This window comes from Lampris incognitus, chromosome 4 (genome assembly GCF_029633865.1).
Source record: "Lampris incognitus isolate fLamInc1 chromosome 4, fLamInc1.hap2, whole genome shotgun sequence".
NCBI classification, from domain to species: domain Eukaryota; kingdom Metazoa; phylum Chordata; class Actinopteri; order Lampriformes; family Lampridae; genus Lampris; species Lampris incognitus.
In genome coordinates this window covers 46,059,123-46,083,178 of record NC_079214.1, presented here as the reverse complement: position 1 = coordinate 46,083,178, position 24,056 = coordinate 46,059,123, and the positions used below count along the sequence as shown (strand labels likewise).

Sequence of the window (24,056 nt, the reverse complement as noted above, 5' to 3'; positions counted from 1 at the left end):
GCATGGAGGAAGATGTTTTGGTATTGGACTTGGTATTATTAGTGTAGTAATTTAACACATCCAAGGACTATGAATTGGTAGGTTGCTCACATGTAAGACATAATGAAACATATAAAGTCGTAGCAGGTGAGGGAAAGGAATTAGAAGACATAATACATATTCATTCATGGGTTGTATCTAAAGCTACAGATTCAGGTAACTACCATTAGCTGGATTTGATAGTGAGAAAAAAGAAAAAGAGAATTTGTCTTTTTTTTGTTGTGTTGCAGTAATTGTGAGTAAGTGCAGTGTCCTGTTTCTTGGGCAGAAAGTCCTAAATTTTATTTCCATGGTTCCGTGGAGCCATCGGCATTGCCAGAATTTTAACTTTGGTAAAATTGTGAGACAGTTTGACTGGCAGACAGCCACACAGGTAGAAACCTGCTCCAACCAGCACACCAAGCTGTCTGATGGCTCTGATGGAAAAACAGACTCAAAGGAAACACCTTGAGCCTCCTAAGAATTTTAAATAAGAATACAAGCACTTTCCTTCTTTAACTCAGGCCATTGTTAGTATTGTGTGTGTGTGTGTGTGTGTGTGTGTGTGTGTGTGTGTGTGTGTGTGTGTGTGTGTGTGTGTGTGTGTGTGTGTGTTAGGAAGTGTGCTGACAAGAGCTTTTCTATTCAACCTACATGTTTTGCTTCAGCTGCAGGTGCAACTGAAAATGACAAGCCTTAAACTTGTCAAAACACTCGATGTCTTTCACATTCCCAACAGTTTTTCATTCTCTCAACTGTTACACTGCAACAGTCCAAGGCACATGTCGCAGAATCAGGGTTGTGGGCAAATGTGTCATACAGTAACGGTTTCCGGTAGCAGGTAGGTGGTGTAGGTGTGACGCAGCTAAACAGGACAGGGCTCATAAGGATGTCAGATTAATCATTCAGCAGGCAAGGTGCTTTGGGTTAATGTTTGACCAAACCTCTTACCGAACTGATGCTTACCTCCGTGTGTGTGTGTGTGTGTGTGTGTGTGTGTGTGTGTGTGTGTGTGTGTGTGTGTGTGTGTGTGTGTGTGTGTGTGTGTGTGTGTGTGTGTGTGTGCATGAGAGAAAGAGAGAGAAAGAGCGAGGTGAGAGAGAGAGAGAGCGAGAGAGAGAGAGGTGCTCAACTGTGTCAGCTGATAAAAGGCCAGGTGATCAGTTGGTTGCAAGAAGTACCAAGCGCTGTTGCTAAGCCCCACCCTGCTCCACAATGATTACAGTTGAGACGGCCAAAGATTATTGTTGAAGTCATCCCTAATTCGTGAACAGTTTTGTATCACCCCTCACACACACACACACACACACACACACACACACACACACACACACACACACACACACACACACACACACACTGATATGTATACAACGTATTCATTTATAAGACAGTCATTAATTACACTGTCTTCTTTCAATAAATGCCGTTAATACATTCACTGCAAATAAATGTAGCATTTTGAAATTTATGCACCAGGCCATGCAGGGATATAAACTTTGGAAGAGCATAATGGTATCCCTTGACTGAATTTGCCGGTTGATATGAATGTGTTAGCATATTGTATTGTTCTCATGCATAGGTGTAGATGTAGTCAGGGAAGCTGAAATATCCCTACCAACATTTAGACCTGTAATCGCAGCTAAAACGTAGACACATTTTTTGATGGATTCCATTGGGTGCTGTTGCGGTCTCCATCCTTGGCCAGAGAGGATTCATGGTCCATACATTCTGGCTCAGTGCATGCTGTAGGGCAGGTTTACTGCACATGGACAGAGTCGCTCAGCACCACCTGTCAGTCAATGTACGAGCTATTGTTGGAGATAGATGATGGATGGAGAGTAAGTCGTTTGGCTATAATCTAAGAGAAACGCTTGGTTTGTCTTTTTTATGTCTTTTCGTTGACTGTACAAAAAGGGTAGGAAAAAAACATAACAGACTGCTTTCCCTTGCGTTCTCGTGTCTATATGGGCATACGCTTGGTAGGTAGCTAGTTATTTAGTAAACTGTGCCATGAGATTTTTTTAAACTTTAATCCCGAGTCATAAGATGGTCTCCCTTAAATAAACCAATTCCATGCATGTTTGTGATACGAGAGGTGCAGTAAAGTCAACTAGAACCAATTTGGAGCTCATGTACTAGTGGCGCGGTGGCCCAGTGGTTAGCACTGTTGCCTCACAGCAAGAAGGTCCTAGGTTTGAACCCCAGGCCATCCCAGGTCCTCGCTGAGTGAAGTTTGCATGTTCTCTCCATGTCTGTATGGGTTTCCCCCGGGTGTTCCGGTTTCCTCCCACCACCAAAAAGACATGCATGTTAGGGTTAATACTCCTGTCTGTGCCCCTGACCAAGGCAATGGAAAGAAGAACTGGAGTTGGTCATTGGGTGCTGCAGCTGCACACTGCTCCTATACAATAGGATGGCTTAAATTGAGAAAACAAATTCATTGTAAGAATACAATGACAAAATAAAGTGGCTTTTTAGCAAATGTAAAATTCATCTGTAGGTATAATCATACAAGTGACCATTGGATAGTTTCTGTTTTGTTTTGGCCAAGTACTGGTAATAGCCTGTTTATTTACACTTTATTCTCGTGGTGCTGCGCAACTGCCGCTGTGGACTACTGTAATGGAAAAATTTACACTTTTATTGAACTTCTGCTATTAGAGACCATCTGTTTGTCCTGCACTTGTACTCTCATTGAACTTCTGTTATTAGAAACCACTGTGGGCCACAACCGATATCCAAACGCAAACGAAGAACTGGTCTGGACTGACTTTTGATCTGAGGTGTAACCACGAGACGTTCCATTTCCCTCTCTCCCTTTTCCTCTTTTCTGTGTATAAACGTGACTGCGGGACTACCCCTCTTTGAGCTCCTCTGACAGACTGCATGGCACTCTGTTACGACGTTGCTCCTTCTTGCAAGAATTAAATTCAGCCAGACAACTCTGCTTCATTTGTCTGTTATTTCAATTCTCACCAGAGACCTTGCAAAGACAAAATATTTTTGTTTCCACAACAATTTGGTGTCAGAAGTGGGATACGCACGGGCGTGCTTTCCCGAAGGAGGGGGATAGTCCACAACACTATGCATCACACATTGTGGTCACTCACTCATGGATGTCCTGGTAGAGGCGTTTAGCAGGATGCGCAGCACAGGTGCACCGTGGGTCTGGACAGTCTCGTGCTTGTTTCATGGGAATCTCCTCTGTGCTGTCGCAGAGTACTGATACAGTCTTGAGTTGTAGTGGGAGGATGGTTTTGGTGTGGATTCAGTAAAGTTCATGCAGATATGTCTGCCCTGTCTCAGCTGAGGAGAAGCACTCTGTAACCCATTGTAAATAGTACCATGTTACGCTTATCTAGTGCTCATTATTTCTTTTCATTTTGAAGACACTTTCCTTTTTCACAGTTTCCCTTTTTTGTATATATTTTATAAAAATATTGCTTTTTGATACTGTCAACCCTGTCCTCTTTCCTAAACACCCTCTTAAATTGCCTGATCCCATCTACCTTTGAACACATGATGACCCTTTACAGCAAGCAGATGTCATTATCAGGAAGGTGTAGTTTTTTTTTCCCGAAGAAACATTTACAAGATTTTATTCTGTGATTTTTTTTTCAAGATATGCATAAAGGAAGTTGTTTGAAATATCCTTGCAAGGACAGGAAAAAAGTTTGAAGCATGCCACCATTAATGCGTCCAAATTTGTAATTATTGTACACTATTATTGATATCTACAAGTGAGTAAATCTGATAGATTAGATTCTATGTAACAACGCCGTTCAGAATATATCATATTTAGTAACATATATAGAACCAAGAGCCTGTGATGTATTGCTTTAATTGTTGTCCCCGTCAGGTCTCTACTGTAGTTTGTTTACAAAATTAACCTCTAGTTTACCTCCCTTCTACACTCCCCACCCCACCCAACTTTCCCTGCCAACTTTCAGGCCAAACCTAAGCCCTTGTTCTCATGCGTCATTTGCGTGACAGAGAGTTTTTCGGCGTTCCTACTTTAGGTTAAACTCAGCTGCTGGTAGTTTGAATGTGAGCTGGTAGCAAGACGCGGTGAGAGTGAAAGGCTTTGCGTAACAGATAATATTGACAGATTTACACACACACACACACACACACACACACACACACACACACACACACACACAGAGTTTCACAACCCGTATATGTGTTCAGATTACAAAAGGCATCACAGTCAAAACAGTCAGAATGAAGAAAACTTCCAGAAATCTGATTGGTGTCATCAGAAACATGCACTAAATCCTTTTCTCTTTTTTTTCTCTCCGCCTCTCCCCCTCTCTCTGTTTCGCTTTCATTCTCTCTCCCCATGTTGCTCGTTGCTTTCAATCACACACACACAAACACACACGCGCACGCACACATGCACAGACATGCGCGTGTACCACAGTAGTTACTGTGTGACGGGGCAGAAGTGTTTGTTTGGAGGGTTGCTGCCCTGCCCTGCCCTGTGCTGCGGGGAGCCAGTGTGTTGACCAGAGCGGAGACAGACAGGCTGAATGGTAGGTGATGACAGCCACTGTAGAGAAAGTTGTGAGAAGTGTGAGCGCTGTTTGAAAAGTTCACCCATCCTGACAGGTGGGAGGTTTCATATCTATCAAGGTATATTGCAAATCAAAGCAGCACTGATTGTAAATTCATGTTTGCGTGAATGTTGGCAATAGCTGCTAAGAGAATGAGGCGTGACCGGAGTGTTGTGTTAGTGTAGTCATGTTTCCTTGTTTGAACAACCTTTCTGCCACTTTATGTGACGTCCTGGAGTCTTCTGTTGTTATGATTACCTCGATTTATATCAGCCCTGCTGTGCGGATGTAACGCGAAGTTTGATTCAGAGTGATTTGTGCTTCATCTCATTCAGATGTTTGCTCCCAGAATACTAAAAGCACATATTTCGTAATAGTTTATATTATTCATGATGACAATATTGAAAATGTTATTTTGGATCACCGTTGTTTGGTTTCGGAATACTGTCGGAATGAGTAAACACCCTCTAACTTGTGTGGCAGACGGAGGAGAGCAGGGTAAGTAAAAGACTCTTAGGAATGGTGGTGATGATGATGATGATGAGGAGGAGGAGGAGGAGGAGGAGGAGGAGGAGGAACGGTGGGTGTTTTTTTTCCAAGATGATTACAGATCACAGTAACCTTGCACTCCTGATAGTGTCGTCCAAATGAGAGGGACGCAGTTTGAATTCTATATTTACATCTGTAGTAAATGTAGAGGGAAGATGTTTTTAGACTGTAGTTGACAGGATATTGTCACTCAGTGAGGTAACTGTCTTTTTTGTGCTCCGGCCCCTGGGGGAGGTTTTATATAGCTGGAGGTTTTGATATTTTTCCCTTGTTAGAGGGGGGGCTGGGGGGCATCTAGGTTAGACAGGCCTGGCATTTGTGTCGCTGAATTCTGAAGAAGCAGTCGGTATTTCCAGCAGCATGTAGCTATCTAAGCTACATAACTCAAGAGCTTTTCAGGTGTGTCTGGGGGGCAGGAAGATGGGATGCGGTTGGTGGAGTCAGATCTGGTATTGAAGAGAGACCAGCGTAATTCGGCATTCATGGGGTGTGGATATAATATCTCTGTTAAGACCCCTGTGGTATTTATGGAAGGCCCTCTTCTGCATTCCTCCTGTTCCTCTAGAAGTCTCTATACTGGCTCACCTCAGAGGACAACATATGTCAGCCTCTCTGACAGCTGGTCTAGGGTCAGGGGTCACAGCAGTGACAGCAGGGGACAACACTGCTGCTGCAACTCCTTCACTGACCCGAGGGTCACCCGTCCACAAGCCAGTCGAGCATGGAGTTCAACAGCAATCACTATAGGGGCTAATCTTTAGCTCTATATAATCTATGTATTAATGGTATATGTCCTACATTACCTCGCTCTGTGTGTAATCTCTGGTTGTACATAGTAATTCTGTGACTCTTGTCTATTCTGTGCATTCAATACCTACTGCATGTCTGTTCTGGAAAAGGGATCCCTCCGCTATTGTTCTTCACGAGGCTTCTCCCAATTTTTTTCCAGATAATATTTTTCTTGTGGAGTTCTTCCTCATCTGAGTCGAGGGTCCAAGGATTGCACTACTTGTAATTGTGGCCCTTGGGGACTAATTTATGAATTTGGCTTATCCCTATAAACCTGTGAGAGTGATGAATGCACCCTGATCCTTCTGAATTCTATTATAACTACAATTGGCAAAAATTCGAATGCCAAAACTGAAATGCAGAGACATTTAAATATTAAGGGGAGGTTTCAGATGTTATAAATAGATTTTCTTGTTTTTAAAATGCTCGTTCTGCAACATTTCTTTTTAGGCAGACACCTCCTCACGAGAGCACAACCGAGGGAAGAGCTGTAAGCCAAGTTATTTCTAGCTGGCGCTTATTAAGTATAATCATGTAATTAATCTTTAGATGGGAACTGCGACCCTCCCAGTCATTGCCCACACCCACCTCTTTTAAAAGCAAACAGTTCACGTGTGTTTGAGTTTAGAACCCAGTTTGAATATCGCTGCTCTAGATCTGTACAGGCTCCGCAATTATGTTTGGGTGGTTTATTTATGTATTTTCTTTTATTACAAAATAGACTTGTTAGAGCCATACTGTTATTTTTAGCTTCAGTGGACAAAGTGTGTATGAGGGTATGTCTAATGAACCTGTCTTTCTCATGCTGAACAGCATATTACAGAGGGCCGAGTACAGGTTTAAGCCTTGTGTGTGTTGTATAACACTTTTAGTGGTCACTGTTAAGGGCTGTCTTTAAGAGCTGACTCGCCTGCCTTAGAGTAAAGCCTCCTTAAACCATGTACCGTTTCGTTGCAGTGTGAAAAATGAGCTCAGCTGCCCTGAAGTAATATTGATTGTGTAGCACCCATTGTGTTTGCCAAAGATGGATCCTGTGTTCTCAGTGGCTTATTCTACCTGGTTTATTTTCTGATTATGTGGGCCAGCCATCAAATAGGTATATTGTTGGGTCACATGATCTCTGTATGAAGCACATCAGCCAGTCACATCCTGCACCAGTCATAAGGCACTGCAGAACAACTGCGGGTTGTCGAAGCTGATGTTGTAGCAACCAGGTCAGTGTAAATAGCGCGGTTTCTCTGGCACTCTGTTGGCAGGCGTGTGCGTGGTTTGAATCCTGTTTTGACTATGTCATCACCGTCATTGCTGCGTAAGGCCGGCACAGCAGACCATGAACACCATCAATGTGTGTTAATAATGGGGACTCCTCACTGGCCAACAGGTCAACTCTCTGCTGTCCCTGGTCTTTTTTTTTGCACCTTTCTCTTACAGTTATTCATCAGTTCAGTTAATTAGGAAGCATGCAAAGGTCTGACAGACACACATGCACGTTGCACAAACATTCAAATGTGGACAGAAATGAGTTTTACAAATGTCTCTCTCTCTCTCTCTCTCTCTCTCTCTCTCTCTCTCTCTCTCTCTCTCTCTCTCTCTCTCTCTCTCTCTCTCTCTCTCTCTCTCTCTCTCTCACTCTCTGTCTATCTATCTGTATCTCAGATTGAAAACATTGATGCCTGCCTCAGTTTCCTGGCAGCGAAAGGAGTCAACATCCAGGGTCTGTCTGCTGAGGGTAAGATGCACTGGGCTTAAGTTCTCCACTTTTCACTGGACCCGATGGCCTCCTCGCTCCTAACAATATTCTTTCCTTGTTTTCATCCATCTGCCTTTTTCCTCTTCCCATCTGTTTTCCCTCAAATGTTTCAACTCTGCTCCTTTGTGACTATAATGAACACTATACTCTTCTGCTGGCATTCAGCATCTACTCCCTCTAGTCTAGTCTGGGTCTATTTCGATTTAACTGCACACTACCTGTTCCAGATGGTGTATAGGTTGTGTCCTTCAGTGGAATATTCCTTGAAAAACTGCAAAGCAGAGACACTGTCTTGTACACTTGTAACTAGGGCTGTACCGAATGTCTTTTTTTTTTCTCATTCGAAGCTTCTATTGAGGTTTTCGAATGAAGCTTTGAATGTCTGTCGTCATATTTTATGACATCGTCATAAAAACCCTATCAAAAAATAAAAATCCTCAAACAAAATCCTCAATTTGAATAAAGTGATTCAATGGATTAAATGAGTTGGTCTTTTTTATTAAATCAACTTTCTTTAATGAATATAACTCGTCAGTTTCTTCAACATAAATACATGTAAGCTAATCCAATAAGGGCATAAAATAATGATGAAATAATAATCACGCCCTTAGGTTTATAGATAACAACATCATCATCATCATCATCAGTTCCGTAACCTATGGAGGTCGTAGGAGCACAGCTGATGCCTCAACAGGTTGAGTCATCATTGTGTTTCAGTAGGGGGAGTACCTGGTGGTCCCTATCTCCTCCCCAGGTATGGATGGCCGTTGGTTCACAGAGGAACTTATCCACCCTTTGATAGGTTTTGTTTTTAGTCCTGCTGGGTGTCCACACACCCTCCTCACAACAACCCAAGGGTTGAAGTGGGGGTGCCAGTTTAGTCCCCGACAACCTGACGGTTGCAGTTTAACGTCGTACCCAGGACACAACATTATGCTATGACAGAAATGGCAATATAATCAGAACATTTCAAATTAAAGTGTTTGCATTTTTTTTCTCAAAATCTGAAGTCTAGTGACTACACGCTTTGTGTCGACACTGACTCGTTGTGCAAAGGATGGGGGCTGTAACCTAGGTAACAATATCCCAAACTACAAACAGTGGTTCCCAGTGGTCTAGGACTTGCTAACTCTTTTCCTGTTGTGGGCCAGGGATATCAGCTTGTTGACATGGTCTGGTAGAAGGGAGCTTCTAGCTTTGCTCACAATGAATCCTCTCTTGGAAAAAAATTCTTCAGCGGTAGTTGACATCACTGGGATGCAAAGTATGCATCTAGCAGTCACTGCAAGTTTTGGGTAGTGTTCAGCATTTTTCTTCCACAATGTCAGTGTCCGGAATCTACCCTGGTTTTGTCATTCAAGTAATCCTGAATTTCGCTCATTTTGAGCACCAAGCGAATGCGGATATCTATGCACAAATACCCCAATGGTTTAAACAGAATGAATAGACATGCAGAAAAAGAAAAAGAAAAAAGAAAATAAAGCTGTGTAGCATACGAATGTTGATTTAGAATTCGAATGTCAACGTTATGAATGAAGCCTCGAACTATTTGGTACAGCCCTACTTTAACAGTATGTTTTATAGAGTATACATACTTCATATGCATATTTCTATATACAGAATCGACCGGCATTTACTGTTTGCGCAGTTCTCAAACTGTATTAAATAGATATATATTTATTTCCACATACTGATGGCTGACAAATTAAAGGAAAAAGCTGAATGCTTGACCCCTACAGTGAGGGGGTCCGGGGGCTCTGTTATGCTGTTGGGGGGCATTTTCCTGGCATGGTTTGGGTCCACTTGTACCCTTGGAGGGAAGGGTCCCTGCAAATCAATTAAAGTTATTCTGAGTGATCATCTTTATCCTATGATGAAACAACAAGGAGCATTGAAGCTGTTCTGGAGGCTTGTGTGGTCCAACACCTTACTAAGGCACTTTATGTTGGTTTTTCCTTTAATGTGTCTGTATATGTCTGTATATTTATATTCATCTGTCTGTGTATTTCAATTCTATCTTGTCTCTTAAGTTTCCCACATTATTAACCAACCGAGTCGAATTCTGATTCACTAATCCCCAGAAATTCGGAATGGGAATCTGAAAGCAATCCTAGGGCTCTTCTTCAGTCTGTCCCGCTACAAGCAGCAGCAACAGCAGCCCCACCGCCAAACCTCGCATCTCCAGAGCACACACCCTCCCTTGAGCCAGCAGAGCAGTGCCCCGGCCCAGCTCGGCCACTCTCCGCATGGGACTCCTGCCCCGACAGCCCACGCTCAGAAAGCAGCACAGGCCGAGATGCAGTCCAGGTAAGCTCGGAGGTCGGCAACTGTTCCCGCTCCCCACAGATAGGGATGGGACAATATATGATTTTATTGTGGATCACGATAGAAAAAAATACATATATATAAAAAACACTCACGAAAAGTTGATCGTGGGGAATTTCCATTATTGGAATAATTGTAAATGGGGATAATCGTGAATATGCTCACATGAGTGACTTGGAAAAAAAATCTCTCAACAAAATGAAAGGCACAGGGTCCCCAGATGCTACACTGATGTTCAGGGGTCTGGTGGCTGCTCGGCTGAAAATTGAGTTCATGTTTTTCAAACTTAGTTCAAACTTGGAAGGATTTATTTCTATTTGGGGACACGGGGATGTGCCGTGCACTGTAGTAAACCAAGTGCTTCTTCTTGATTTCTGGAAAAAAAAAATAGGGGAAGGTCTGTATCCTTCTGTTTTTACTGTGTATGGCAATTGTTGTTTTTCACTATGTATATGAGTATTTGTGTTAATGTGGTTATCTTGATGTGAATGAAGAATTGGAACATTAAAGGCTTGGTTAAAGGTCAAAGGTCTCTCCCCCCCCCCCCCTCTCTCTCTCTCTCCCTCTCTCTCTCCATGCTGGGAGTTATGTACCGTAAACCATTTCCATTCGCGCATGTGCGACTCACATCTACCGCTGACTCAAATGGGTTGGTGACGGTAGTGTTTGGCGCGGAGTTTTGACTACCGTTTCATCGGAAATTTTTTCCATCTGTATTTTCTGCATGATCAGGTAAATGTTTCTTCTGTTTACTGGCTGATTGGTGACTGTCCTGCCGTTTTTTTTTCCGGGTTGTTTTGCGAGGACGCTACCTCCGTCCATCCGCCATGAGATCCGGATAGTCCCGCCAAAGCCGAGAGTGACAGTGGAGGAGATTTTGTAGGCCGGAGCGCAAACTGTCATTGTGATTACCTGCTGGGTACTGGCGAGAGTCTTCTGTCCTTGTTTTTCACTAAAAAGGATGTTCATTAAAAATGGGTTAAAACCTAGTATATGGCTGGACCGCGACTATATTTAGAAAGCGGCTGTTTTGACATCGGCTCCGGGAACAGCGGCCGTACTGGACAGCGGTTTTCAAACCCCGGTTATGTATTCAGTTAAAAATAGCGCCAGTTAAAAAAGTTTTATATGAAATAATTACCTGTCTACGATCACTGCTGCCATGTTCACTGGACTGTCCGGCAGTGACACATTTTATAAATGCGCTTCAGTTACCACCAACTGTCTGAAGACACTAATAATTTTCACTCAGCATGTGGCTATTAGGGCAAGTGTTTGTGAGTTGGACTTTTTTTTTCAATGAGGCATTAGTAGTATCCGCGAGCAGCAAAAGATTGTAGCGAATTCGGGGGGCCGTCTGGCACACCGTCACCACAGCTGGGACGCGAATCCGTATCTTCCGTTCCGCAAGTGACAACGTTAACCAGTCGACTAAAGGGTCCGACACGGTCCGACCCGTTAGTCAAGGACCAACCTGTCTACTTATCCATGCACGTTACAATATTATGTTCGTTAGTGTGCGAACCACAGCGCCGATTCACGGCCTATAGGGAAACTCCCACTTCCGTGTTTACCAACGATGTCGTTGGTCGGCCATGGATTAGTAGACCTACTACTGCAGTACATGCATGTGGTCGGCCGACCAATCGTGTGACATCAGTGACGTCGTTGGTCACCTAATCCAGTGGCCCAATAGTGTCAAACTGATCACTCAGTCAGTCAGTCAGTCACTCCATCATCAGTCAGTTAGGGACATCAGTGTTTGTAGGGCTGGCCCCGCTGGCTGGTCCAGCCAAAAAAAAAAAGAAAAAAAGAATTGTGTCCTATCAGTGATGCAATCAAAATATTTGCAAATTGAATGGTAAAATGATTCCAGTATGTTTTAGTGCCATTTTAAGAGTTTTATGATTATCGGGATAATATCGTGTATCAGTTATTTTGGCCAGGATAATTGTGACATAACATTTTCATATCATCCCACTCCTACCCACAGACCAGCGCTGGCAGACATGTGCCAACATTGGGCATGTTGGCCATTTAAAGGTGCTATTGTGGCGGAAACTAGGGGCTATGCCTCTCACCCAGCAGGACTGTGAGCTGGGGCCTTGGTTTACGTTCCCGGGCTCAACGGTGCAGGGTTGTTCCTGCTGCAGTTGGTTTTTGGAGTTGAGGAATAAACATCAAACTCGCCTTGGTCTCCTGTGTTTTTCCTCATTCCTGCCACATTGGTGACCCCAACGTGATATGTTTGGAGCAGAAGAGGAGTGTGAATCCACTTCGGCCACGCCGCCCCAACTCTCACAGCCGGCCGTTCTCGCCGCGGCTGTGAAACTCCCAGAGTTCTGGCAGAGCGACCCGGCCTCGTGGTTCCAGCATGTCGAGGCGCTGTTCCACCTGCGTGGAATCTCCGCGGACGACTCCAGATACTATTTGGTCGTCGCTGCGCTGGACCAGCAGTCCACACGCCGGGCCATGCAGCTGTTGCGCGCCCCTCCGCAACACGATAAATACGTCGCCCTCAAACATCTTCTGCTCCGGAGGTACAGCCTATCTACCGCAGAGAGGGCAGATAGAATCCTTTCCCTATCCGGTTTGGGCGACGGGACGGCTGTGGATCTCATGGACAATATGCTGTCGCTGCTAGGCTCAGACGAAGGTGGGTTCCTTTTCCCGCACGTTTTCCTGCGCCAGCTCCCGTCTCCTGTGCACGCGGCTTTGGCTAACTCCCCGTGTCTGGCTGCTGGTGACTGCCGAGGTTTGGCTGAGGAGGCCGATCTGGTGCTGCTGGCTACCAGACGGTTCTCTGTGCAGAGTGTGGCATCGGAGCCTCTGCAGCCGACGTCGGAGGACGCGGACCCGGCAGTGGTGGCTGAAGTGACTGCCCGGAGACGGCGCGGGAGAGGCCTCTGTTTCTTCCACCAGCGGTTCGGCGGCAAGGCGAGGCGCTCCGTCCCTCCGTGCACGTTTGAGGCGCCGGGAAACTCCAGGGCCAGCGCTCAGTAGCAGCTGTGGGCGCTGGCGGACGTAGTGAGCTGCTCTTCATTAAGGACACGATGTCAGGAAGACGGTTTCTGGTGGACTCAGGTGTGACCAGGTTAAAATTAATGTTTTATTTTATTTTGTTTGAGTATGAAATATCACCAAATCCTGTCTGTGTGCTGTTATTTGTGTTTACTACATTTTATTTTATGTCATTATTTACTTTTATGTATGTTTTATAACGACCGTCATATACTTGTACTGTCGCTTTAAGAGAGAGGTCTTGTGGGTACACGGAAGAGGGAACGCGGGAGAGGCCATTTTTGTTTTGTGGGGGGAGTCTCAAGCAGCGATCGAGCCGAGCCACGCGTGTTTCTTACCGTAGCACAGTTTTGCTGGTTGAGGAGAACGTAACCTTGAGTTTCCCTGTAAGAAGATACTGCAAGCTGTAGGATAAAATACTTGTTTATCCTTTCTTACATCGGAGTCCCGTGGACGGTTTCTCCTAATGCACACAAGTGAAGTCCGGGCAGTGGTTGAGCTTCAACGCCCACGTCCGTAAGAAACACCGCTCCAGCTGGAGGACTGGACGTTTGTCGAAGGGTTTGAAACCGCAAGGAAAGAAGAATTCAGCTCGCGCTGGCTATAGAGCTGAGAGGTGACTGTCCTATAGCTATGTTAGGAGACAGACAGCAGCGAGTGCCATATTAAACGAAAATAAATGGCAAGGTGGGCCAAATAGAGTCCTGTTTGTCCCCCCTCCTTCCTTGATCATGATGATGATGATGATGATGAGACTGAGGGCCCTCCCACAACACCTGGGGCCCCACCCAAAATAGAACACAACGCAGAGCTAATGATGAGAGTGACGGCGTGCAGCAGGCTGACCAGCATAGAACAGCATAGGACTGCCCCCGTTACACAAGCTCGCAAAAGAGCCTACTCCCTCCTGCTAAGACAGACAGGTCGGCCGAAGGCGGCGGCCCACAGTTAAGTGCAGCTAACGGTTCGTCCATTGCGACGTTTGGCACAAGGTTGGTGACTGTTTGCTTCCACGGGCGCCATTTTGAGTGGGACTTTGTAGTGGCCGCCATTACGGTTCCTATTATCGGCGCGGATTTTCTGTGTGCTAATGGTCTGCTGGTTGATGTTGCAAACCGCCGTTTAATTGATGCTGTTCCGTGCGAGACAGGGGGAGCCGGGCCGTTAACACACGCTAACTTTTTAGCATTAGGGGATGTTTTTCAGCGTTTGCTGGCGGATTTTCCATCGGTGACTACGCCTGCCTTTTCCACCGCGGTTACTAAACACGGGGTAGAACACTTCATTCCCACTCTGGGACCGCTAGTTTTTGCGCGCGCGCGGCGCCTCGACGCGGTAAAATTGGCTATAGCTAAGGAGGAGTTCGCCATCATGGAGCGTCTGGGTATAGTGAGGCGTTCCAACAGCCCGTGGGCCTCGCCGCTTCACATGGTGCCCAAGGCGGATGGGTCGTGGCGGCCTTGCGGCGACTTTCGCCGCCTGAACAACGTCACCGCCAATGACCGCTATCCCATCCCACACATACAGGACTTTTCCATACGCCTGGCAGGTACCACTGTTTTCTCTAAGGTGGACCTGGTGCGCGGCTATCATCAGGTTCCCGTGCGCGCAGAGGACGTGCCCAAGACCGCAGTGATCACCCCGTTTGGGCTTTTTGAGTTCATGCGCATGCCTTTTGGCTTGAAGGGGGCAGCGCAAACCTTTCAGAGGCTGATGGACTCGGTGTTGCGTGACCTTGCTTTCGTGTTCGTTTATCTCGACGACATATTAGTGGCCAGTCCGTCAGCTGAAGAGCACCTGGCGCACCTGAAACAGGTTTTCCGTCGTCTGGACGAACACGGCCTGATAGTCAACCCGGCCTAGTGTCAGTTTGGACTGCCGGTGATTGACTTCTTGGGTCACCGCATTTCGCCGCAAGGCGCGGTCCCGTTGCCTTCTAAGGTGCAAGCGGTGGCGGAATTTCCCCGCCCGGTCTCTGTTAAGGCACTGCAGGAATTCTTGGGAATGGTGAATTTCTATAACCGTTTCCTCCCTCGCGCTGCCCTCCTCCTTCAGCCACTTTACGAAGCCCTGCGGCTTAAGAAGGCTAACGACCCTGTCGACTGGACTCCCGAACAGGTCCAGGCCTTTGACGGAGCTAAGTGCGCTCTGGCTAACGCTGCCCTCCTCGCCCATCCCACACCCACGGCGTCCATAGCTTTAACAACCGATGCGTCTGACATAGCCGTTGGGGCTGTGGTTGAACAGCGTGTGGTGAATGCGTGGCAGCCACTCGCATTTTTTAGCCGCAAACTGCGGGATAGCGAGCGCAAGTACAGCGTTTTTGACCGGGAGTTGCTGGCACTGCACCTTGCAACCCGGCATTTCCGCTTCCTGCTGGAGGGTCGCCCATTCACGGCTTATGTGGATCATAAGCCACTGATTTTTGCCATGTCCAAGGTGACTGAGCCGTGGTCTGCTCGTCACCTAGCGGCGATCTCCGAGTTCACAACGGACATTCAGCATGTGGCCGGGAGGTCCAATCCTGTTGTTGATTGTCTGTCGCTGGTGCTTGTGTGTCCTGTGCACCTCGGTGTGGATTTCTCCGCTATGGCTGCCGACCAGCCCAGCGACCCGGACGTCCTTGCCCTTAGGTCAACGCGTACCGGTCTCAAGCTAGAGGACGCTGTGATGCAGGAAGGCAGTCCTGCCCTCCTCTGCGATGTCTCCACCGGCCGCCCCCGCCCCGTTGTTCCAGTGGCCTGGCGCCGTCGAGTTTTCGATTCGATTCACTCCCTCTCACACCCTGGAGTTCGGGCGTCGGTGAAGTTGGTCGGTTCCAAGTTTGTCTGGCCTGGCCTCCGCAAGGACGTCAAGGGGTGGGCAGCTGCATGTGTAGCGTGCCAGCGCGCTAAGGTCCACCAGCACAATAAATCGCCCCTCGAACCGTTTCCGATCCCGGCCAGACGTTTCGACCACATGCATGTGGACCTGGTGGGCCCTCTACCTTCTTCACAGGGTTTTACGCACCTGCTCACAATGGTAGATTGGACCACCAGGTGGCCAGAGGCTGTCCCTCTATCCTCCACAACATCCTCGGATGTTGCACGCGCTTTTCTTTCCTCCTGGGTCGCCCGTTTCGGCACTCCGTCAGATATCACCTCAGACAGGGGCCCCCAGTTCGTGTCAGAGCTCTGGCGGCACTTGCGCGATCCTTGGGTGTGCAGGTACACCGCACTACTGCGTATCACCCTCAGGCTAACGGGTTGTGTGAATGTTTTCACCGGTTGCTCAAGGCAGCGCTGCGCTCTCGGATGGTAACTGGGTGGATCGTTTACCTTGGGTTATGCTCGGGTTGCGTTCGGCTCCTAAGGAGGACCTCGACGCGTCACCCGCTGAGCTGGTGCTCGGTCAGCCGCTCCGCGTCCCTGGGGAATTTTTGCCTGGGAGTTCCGCTCCTCGACCCTGTCTGGCCGTTTATCCTTTTTTGTCCGACAGCACTCGGGTTCCAGGCCCCGTTCACCACTGTTTTCCGCGGTCGTTCGTGCCTGCGGAGCTCATGTCGGCTCGTTTTGTTTTTGTACGGCATGATGCTCACCGCTCGCCCCTCCAACCCCAATACGATGGCCCGTTTCGGGTTCTTGAGACGGGTCCTAAGGGTTTTGTGCTAGATATGGGTGGGCGTAGGGAGCGTGTCACGCTTGATAGGCTTAAACCGACGCACAGGGTGGCAGGCGAAGTTGTGTTTCCGGCCCAGGTTCCCCGTCGGGGTCGTCCTCCTTCCAGGACCCCGGCAGTGTCTTCACGGGTTCAGTGTTCTGCTTCTCAGCCGGCTTTGGACTGTGTTTCACCTACTGTTTCGACTGAGGGACGGCGCAGCCGTTATGGCAGGCTGCTTAAGCCTCCAGTAAGACGCTAATTTTCTTTCCAGGAGTCCCTTCTGGGTGTTTTGGGGGGGGTTGTGTGGCGGACACTAGGGGCTATGCCTCTCACCCAGCAGGACTGTGAGCTGGGGGCGTGGTTTATGTTCCCGAGCTCAACGGTGCAGGGTTGTTCCTGCTGCAGTTGGTTTTTGGAGTTGAGGAATAAACATCAAACTCGCCTTGGTCTCCTGTGTTTTTCCTCATTCCTGCCACACTATGTGATTTCTGTAAATAAATAAATGTGCAATATTTGGTCTTTCCTGAAACTCACAGCTCCCCGCCATCGCCCAACCCCACCCCCAGTTCCCACCCTTCAGATATCTGCATTCAGAAACACAAGAGCCGGACTGGCCTGAGTAATTATTGTTGTTTGATACCTCGCCCCTGCAGAGACTTGGCTTCGACTCACACTTCTCAGTGAACCATGCAGCAATTGCATCCAAAAGATATCTACCAAAAGCGTTTGCAAGTGTTGACAAACATGTCTTTAAGACTTTCCGGTTAAAGTTGCTTTGATGCGTTGTTGTTCTTCACATTGCTGACCGATGGAGTTCTAGATTCATGCAGAATTACACATTTTACCATTAACCTTGAAATGTTGAGTTTTTGAAATACAATATATAAGTTTTGCGATATTACAAGTGAATTTTTGCTTTTGGGTGGAGCAATGTTTATTGTTCCTCTCCTCTCCCTTGGCCTTTCTGCTGCGCCGTTCATCATTTTGTCATTTGTCTTCCTTTCTTTCTGTCTTTATGTATGGAATCTTGCATCTTTCATTCTCAAATTTAAACTTCTCTATCTCTCTCTGTCTTCCTACTCTCCTCTTCCATTTGTCTCTTCTTTTTCTGCCTGTCTTCTCTTCTAGGGTTGGTTCTCAGAGTAAACTACTCAAATTTTCCCTGGGTCAGAAAAAGTCTTCTAGGTCAGCTCTCCTTTTCCATCCTCCTCACTTTCTCTTTTATGTGTGACCCTGTTCCTCATCTCACCCTCCAGCTCTTCTCCTCTCCCTCTCTCCCCTCCCCTGACTTTCTCCTCTTTACTATTCCCAGAAATGGGATTGGTAGAAATTGCCCCTAATCAAGGACAAAGGTTTTGGGTAATAATTATTTACTTTCGCCAAGGAGAGTTCATACTTTCCTACCCTTGTCTGTCTTCCTCTCAGATAGATATCTCAAAAACGGATGGATGGATTCTCACGTTTTGTGAGCTGGTCGGGCATGGGTAGAGATTTTGGGGGGGGGGGGTCTTTAAACTATTTGAAATTTTTAACAACAAAAAAGTTGAATATTTCAAATCTGATAACATCCTAATTCAATTCATAATCCCGCTTCAAACCCCTGTGCAACCACCTTGATAAAACTTTCACTTAGCCCTGCCAAATGTATGTTTTAGTTATTACCCTCGCCAAGGGGCCAATAACTACAACGTACAGGTGTGGGATGTTATGGGGGGGTACTGTTCATCCTTTACGGAGGTTTGAGGTTTGTTCTTGGATGTGAGCACTGTTCGTTCTCATTCTTTGTCCATGATTAAGGGCAATCTCTACTGTGAGCACTGATCTAATATGCATGAGTGCTAGTGTTGAGCAGATAGAGACCTGAGGCTCCAGGCTCCATTTTAGGATGGTTGTCTGTGTCTGGCAGCACGCCTCATTTAGCATGCCTGCTCAATGGGCTGTGAGCGACCTTTAGATAACCCTTAAATGTGTGTGTGTGTGTGTGTGTGTGCGCGTGGGTGTGTGTTTGATGAGCATGTCTTGCATATAATGTGACATTAATAATTAACACAAAAACAGTGTTTGCTGTGATGTCCTTTCATAAAATGACGACGGTTAGTTCAAAGGAACTACTGATATGACTACAATTTAGAACTGCTGTATCTTTTCAGGTACAGTGACTTTGATGTGTGTGTGTGTGTGTTTTTTTTTATTGCGTTTTATTGATCCATTTTTGGAGCATGTGGTCTTGGTGTATGTAATAGTTCACTTGAAAATTGGCTGTAGGATGCGATTTTTGCATGCTGCCCATCCCAGGTTTTATTTGCATTGCACCTGCTTTTGGCAGGCTGTCTGTCTACCAAAGCAATGCAATGTCTCTACCCTCTGGTCAGCATGTATAACTACAGGCTGAACAGATGGCATTGCCTGGCAGGTGGCTTCACTCTGGAAAACTCACTTTATTTATCTTGCCATCATCGGTAAACATAACAACGCGGTAATTAAGTTGCCAAATGTTACTTCTCTGCATGCATGCATGGAGTACTTCTGACTACTTTGAGAAAAATCTTAATCTTAAACTGTGCACACAGTGAAAGAGTAGACCAACTATCACATTTATTCTGTGCGCAGCTTAGTTTATATTTTACTGTAGTCACCTCCTGTAGGGTCCTGGCTTTGATCCCAGTCCCTTTGTGTGGCGTTTGCATGTAGATAATCATCACTGATTTATTTTATGATCATTAAATTTGTAATGCATCTTTCAACATGCTTATGTATACATAAAATCTGGAAAAAACAATGACAGCATATTGGCTTTATAGTCCTAACTGACCGTCAAATGATCCTAAGCCACACTTCAACAAATGATAAGGTAAACTGTCATTTTGTGAACGTTAGATAAGATAAAGGTCAGGCAAAGTGACTGGCATGCAGGAAATGAGAGTTTTGAAAAAACATCCTGGTACTGAAAGAGAAATACCCCTAATCTTAATCAGCACCCTCCCCACGGCCCCAGGATGATATTGTTGTCATGAATTTACATCTCATTAGCTCTGTGTCTGATACAGCCTGGCTGAATAACAGCCATGGGCGCAGACTCCTGGCTAACGCTAGAGATGGAATAAAGATGTACATTTATGTAGACTTAGTCCTGGCCAACATGTCCTGTCCGAGACACACAGCCAGGTGAGGCTAAGGGAAATGTAGTCCAAGGCGGTTCACTCCCAGAGTGTCACTGTTAACTGCTAATACTGCTCACACACACACAAACTCACACTAGAGGGAACACCCTCTTTTTCACCCTTGCTTGTTCGAGGGTTACATAGTTTGAAGCATCCTATTCAAAGTATTTTGGGTCAATGGGGGGCCAGAAGTTTACATTTGATTTTCAGTAAATTCATAAAAAAAAAATTAAAATCTGTCTATATAAACATGCACATCGATCTATGTAAACATTGGGCCTCATTCATCAATCGTTCATACATACAAATTTGTTCTTACACATCCATGGAATTTTTGTAGCCCTGAAGATTGTCTGACAGGCTGTAGCAAAGCCTGGTGGTTATTTATAATTCTTTCCACCTAACATTTATTGTCTACCTCTTGCAAACCGCAATCAACCAGGCTTGCAAAGACATCAGCGTTAGCCAATTGTTGTATAAATTCAGAGGTTACCAGGTTCTTCCATAGTCTCTGAGACAAACCTCACAGCTAAAAAATCCTATGGGTGTGTTAGAACACATTTGTACATAGGAACAATTGATGAATGAGGTCCATTGTGCATATTTGGTAGTCCCTGATAAATGCTCACTTAGTATTTATCAATAACTTGGCTATTAATGAATATTGACAGACTGGTTGCATTACTGTTGAGCTATGCTAATATTTAGATGGCTTGTGTGTATGTCAGACTTGGTTGTGTACCTCCAAGCCCATCTCACCAAAGGAAGAATTCCTGTCATGATTATATTAGCCATGTCTTACATGTGTGCTGGCCACAGCAGTATTCACGACAAAACTAAACAAATGTGACTTTGCCTGGGGCACGGTGGCTTAGTTAGCACTCCTGGGTTTCACCCAAGCTTTCCTGTGTGGCATTTGTATGTTTCTCCAAAGACAAGGATAGGCGATAGGAGCGATAGGAGACTGTTACTTTAGGTGTGGATGGGAGTCTGGGTGTGCCGGTGTGTGTTGCACTGACAAGCTGTGCAGGGTGTCTACTTGCCTTCTGCTTTATGCAGCCTGGGGACAGGCTTCTTCCCCCCTGGGGACACTAAAAAAGGCGTAAGCCGGTCAAGATGATGGCTGAATGACGTCTATTTTTATAGTGCACAAGAAATATTTCTGCCAGTTTAAATTGGCCACTGAAAAACGAATTATGTCTTATTGATATCACAAACTAAATGTCTTGTGCTGTTTTGGTCCCCCCTACTTCTCTCTCTCTCCTTATTTGTCTGTCTGTCTGTCTCTTTCTCTGTTTCTATCTCTCTCTGTATCTCTCTCCATCAGGCTTCCCGGCCCTTCAGCAAGGGTGTCCGCTGTTGGCGGTGACATCACTCCTAGAGGCGGAGTCAGCGCCCCCAGCAACAGACGCAGCCAGGGCTTCACTGACAAGACCAAAGCCACCGGGCAACTACACAAAGGTATCACACGCACGCACACACACACACACACACATACATACACTTGTTAGTGGGTTCTTGGACTGTTCTTGATGCAGCTTCAAAGGAGATGCAGTGAAGTTGTTAAGATGGTAGTGAATTTAGATCAGATTTTATAAAGGGATCGTTTTAAAAATACCTGAATTTTCTTGGCGCAAGTGTGTGGGTTTTAATACCCAATCAGAGCGTCTAATTTTTGTTGACGTCAAATCTGCAATGTGTCGACCAGTGAAGAGTCTGTTTTTTATTTTCTTATTTTCCTGTTTTAGATGCCCAACCTCAGCAGTTTAGTGCTCGGGTCATTTTATATCAGTCAGTTTGGAGTATCAGTAAGGTGAATTGATCCTATGAGCTCTTCCTTTATTTCAGTTGAAGCAAGCTTGTTGAGTGTTGCTTTGGGATAATGATGAAATGATGAAAAGCTTCATCATAGTTTGACTGTATGCAGGTGGTAGTTGCTGCCAGCTGTAACTTTTGCTGCAACTGAAAAGCAGGGATAGACGCTAATATTTTTAAACACTGGCCCCATGGGCCACCAAGCCCCTAAATTTTGTGGCCAAGCCCCTAAATTTGGTGGCCAAAGTACATTTTTGGTGGCCCAAATGTAAAAACACAGAAAAGGCAATTTAACACAACTTAACACTGTGACACATCAACAAACGAAAAGACATCAACAAAATGAAAACATATAACTATTTATTTAAATTGAAAACTCAAGTTCAGTTGTAAACATACATACATAGTAGTCTCTGTCTCTTAGTTCAGTCTCTTTTTCGCACCCCCCCATGCCTCTGCCTCATACACGCTCTCGCTCCCTCCATCCCTGCTTCCCTCCCTCCCAGCATTGTGCCTGTCAGTCATGTGTGCAATAAAAACATTACAAAAAGCAGTAGAATTATAATCCGCAAGAACCGAAATATAGCGGGCTTGCTACAGCTTCTCCAGTGTTGTTTCCCAGATGTCATTGTAGATGTGGGGAATGAATCTACAGCAGTAAAGTTGCTGACAACAACGTTAACACCATTAACTATGAGCAACTAGCTGCAATACAAACAGAAAATATGCTACGCCAGCTAGCCAACAATAGCCTAGTGCTGATGAAGAGTAGCTAACGTTACATTATTTATCCAATAAATTTAGGTAGCTACTCTACTTAGTAGCATTAGCACTACGTTAATTTGCAGCATATAAACCTAACCAGCTAGCTAGCTAACTAGATTAGAATTAAACCAACCCACCTTGCTATGGCTTTGTCATTTGCATATCCATGCCATTCTTGATATGGAGTTTGATAAGCCCAGGCAAAGGACTGAATTCAATTTCGTTGCGTACAGACAAGGCTCAACGTTTTCGGTTTTTATTTTTCAAAACCATACAGCATGTCGAATTTCGCCACAAGAGGACACCGTTACATAACCTCACACGAAAAGGAACAACTTTTGGATCCGTGGAAACATAAAATCCGTATGAAAATCAGTTTAAACCGATCTGCTCCTTTTAAAAAAACCTGGGTATTTTTCGGTGAAAATCGGTAAAAACCAAAAACGCTGAGCCTTGTGTACAGAATAGTATGCAATGTTGAAATTTTTAATCATTTTCTGTCATCCACTCTCCATTTGATGTATTTGTCTCCCCATGGGTGTACTTTCAGGCGATGTAACTGCAACGTGTGCAACTGTGCGCCTTAAGTGTTGTCCACTTGTCCCATTAATTGTGATGTGGTGTTTCCTGAAGGCATTGTTTCCGATGAAAAATGAGCTAGACTTCTCGGCTTGTTGAGGAAACTGGCGGCACACCGCAGTACGTTACATCCTTAGATGTGTCATATTCTAGCCGCTTAAACTCTTGCTTCCATTCACTCCTAAATGTTCATTGCCATTCCGTTTTTTCATAGTCCACCTTTTGTGTTTCTGGTTCTTCTGTAGGCGTCATGTTCGCAACTTGAGTAACGGTAGGCTTAGTAAACCCATATTTTAGCAGCCCCAACATATTGGCAGCTAGCCGGCAACGAGTAAAATTAAGTTATTGTTAGCTGTTTTCGTAGAATGTCTAATTAAAAGGCACACATGAATCGGGATGTTTGTGGAACTGTGACATTGCGTTTGCGAAGGGCAATGGGTATTTTTTTTTTAATTTAACCTTGACTTGGTGGCCACAGGGGCCACCTACTTGGGCTATATGGTGGCCACAGAGTAACTTTTTCGGGCCATGGTTAATGTCGAACCCTGAAAAGTGTGTGCTTTCTAAACGAAACCCATGTAGAAAACATAACTATGAGGACCTATTCAATGAAGACGTCACCAACGCTCTGCAGGTTGAACTCGGTTCACTCCAGTTTAGGAAATTGTTACAGCACACAAGGTGAGGTGACAAGCAGTGATTTATTAGTGTTTGTCTGCAATAGAACTGTTGTGTTTTCCCAATCAGTCGCTGGTTTGGAGGTGAAAAATATCAACAGCCATCAGCATGAGGAACATATTGTGCTGCTGTGTCCCCAAATCCTGCACTGGCAAAGAGAAAATATGAATGATCCCTTTTAATCTTTGACTCGTGTTTGAGTTTGTTTCAACTCATTAACTTGCTGCACGTTTGTTTAAACTCGGTAGATTTAAGCAAGGCATTTTACAACCGTGGGGATTAGAAGGGATTTTTTTTTTACTGATTTTAACGTTGCTAATTTCCCAAAGCGGATATTCCTGGAGGGCAGCTAGCTAGGATATCACCCCTACAGTAAGTACAGCTAATTCCTCAAGAAAACTTTTGTTG

General features: G+C 45.5%; 1 protein-coding gene across 1 annotated transcript in view; it reads left to right on the top strand.

The window, feature by feature from the left end:
• The window catches only part of nav2a (neuron navigator 2a), a 132,754-nt gene that overhangs the window by 40,006 nt on the left and 68,692 nt on the right, over positions 1-24,056 (top strand). The window contains exons 4-7 of the mRNA XM_056279088.1: positions 7,572-7,644; positions 9,747-9,972; positions 17,779-17,835; positions 21,139-21,272. Coding sequence (XP_056135063.1) covers positions 7,572-7,644; positions 9,747-9,972; positions 17,779-17,835; positions 21,139-21,272 — 490 coding nt within the window. The remainder of the gene's footprint in view (positions 1-7,571; positions 7,645-9,746; positions 9,973-17,778; positions 17,836-21,138; positions 21,273-24,056) is intronic.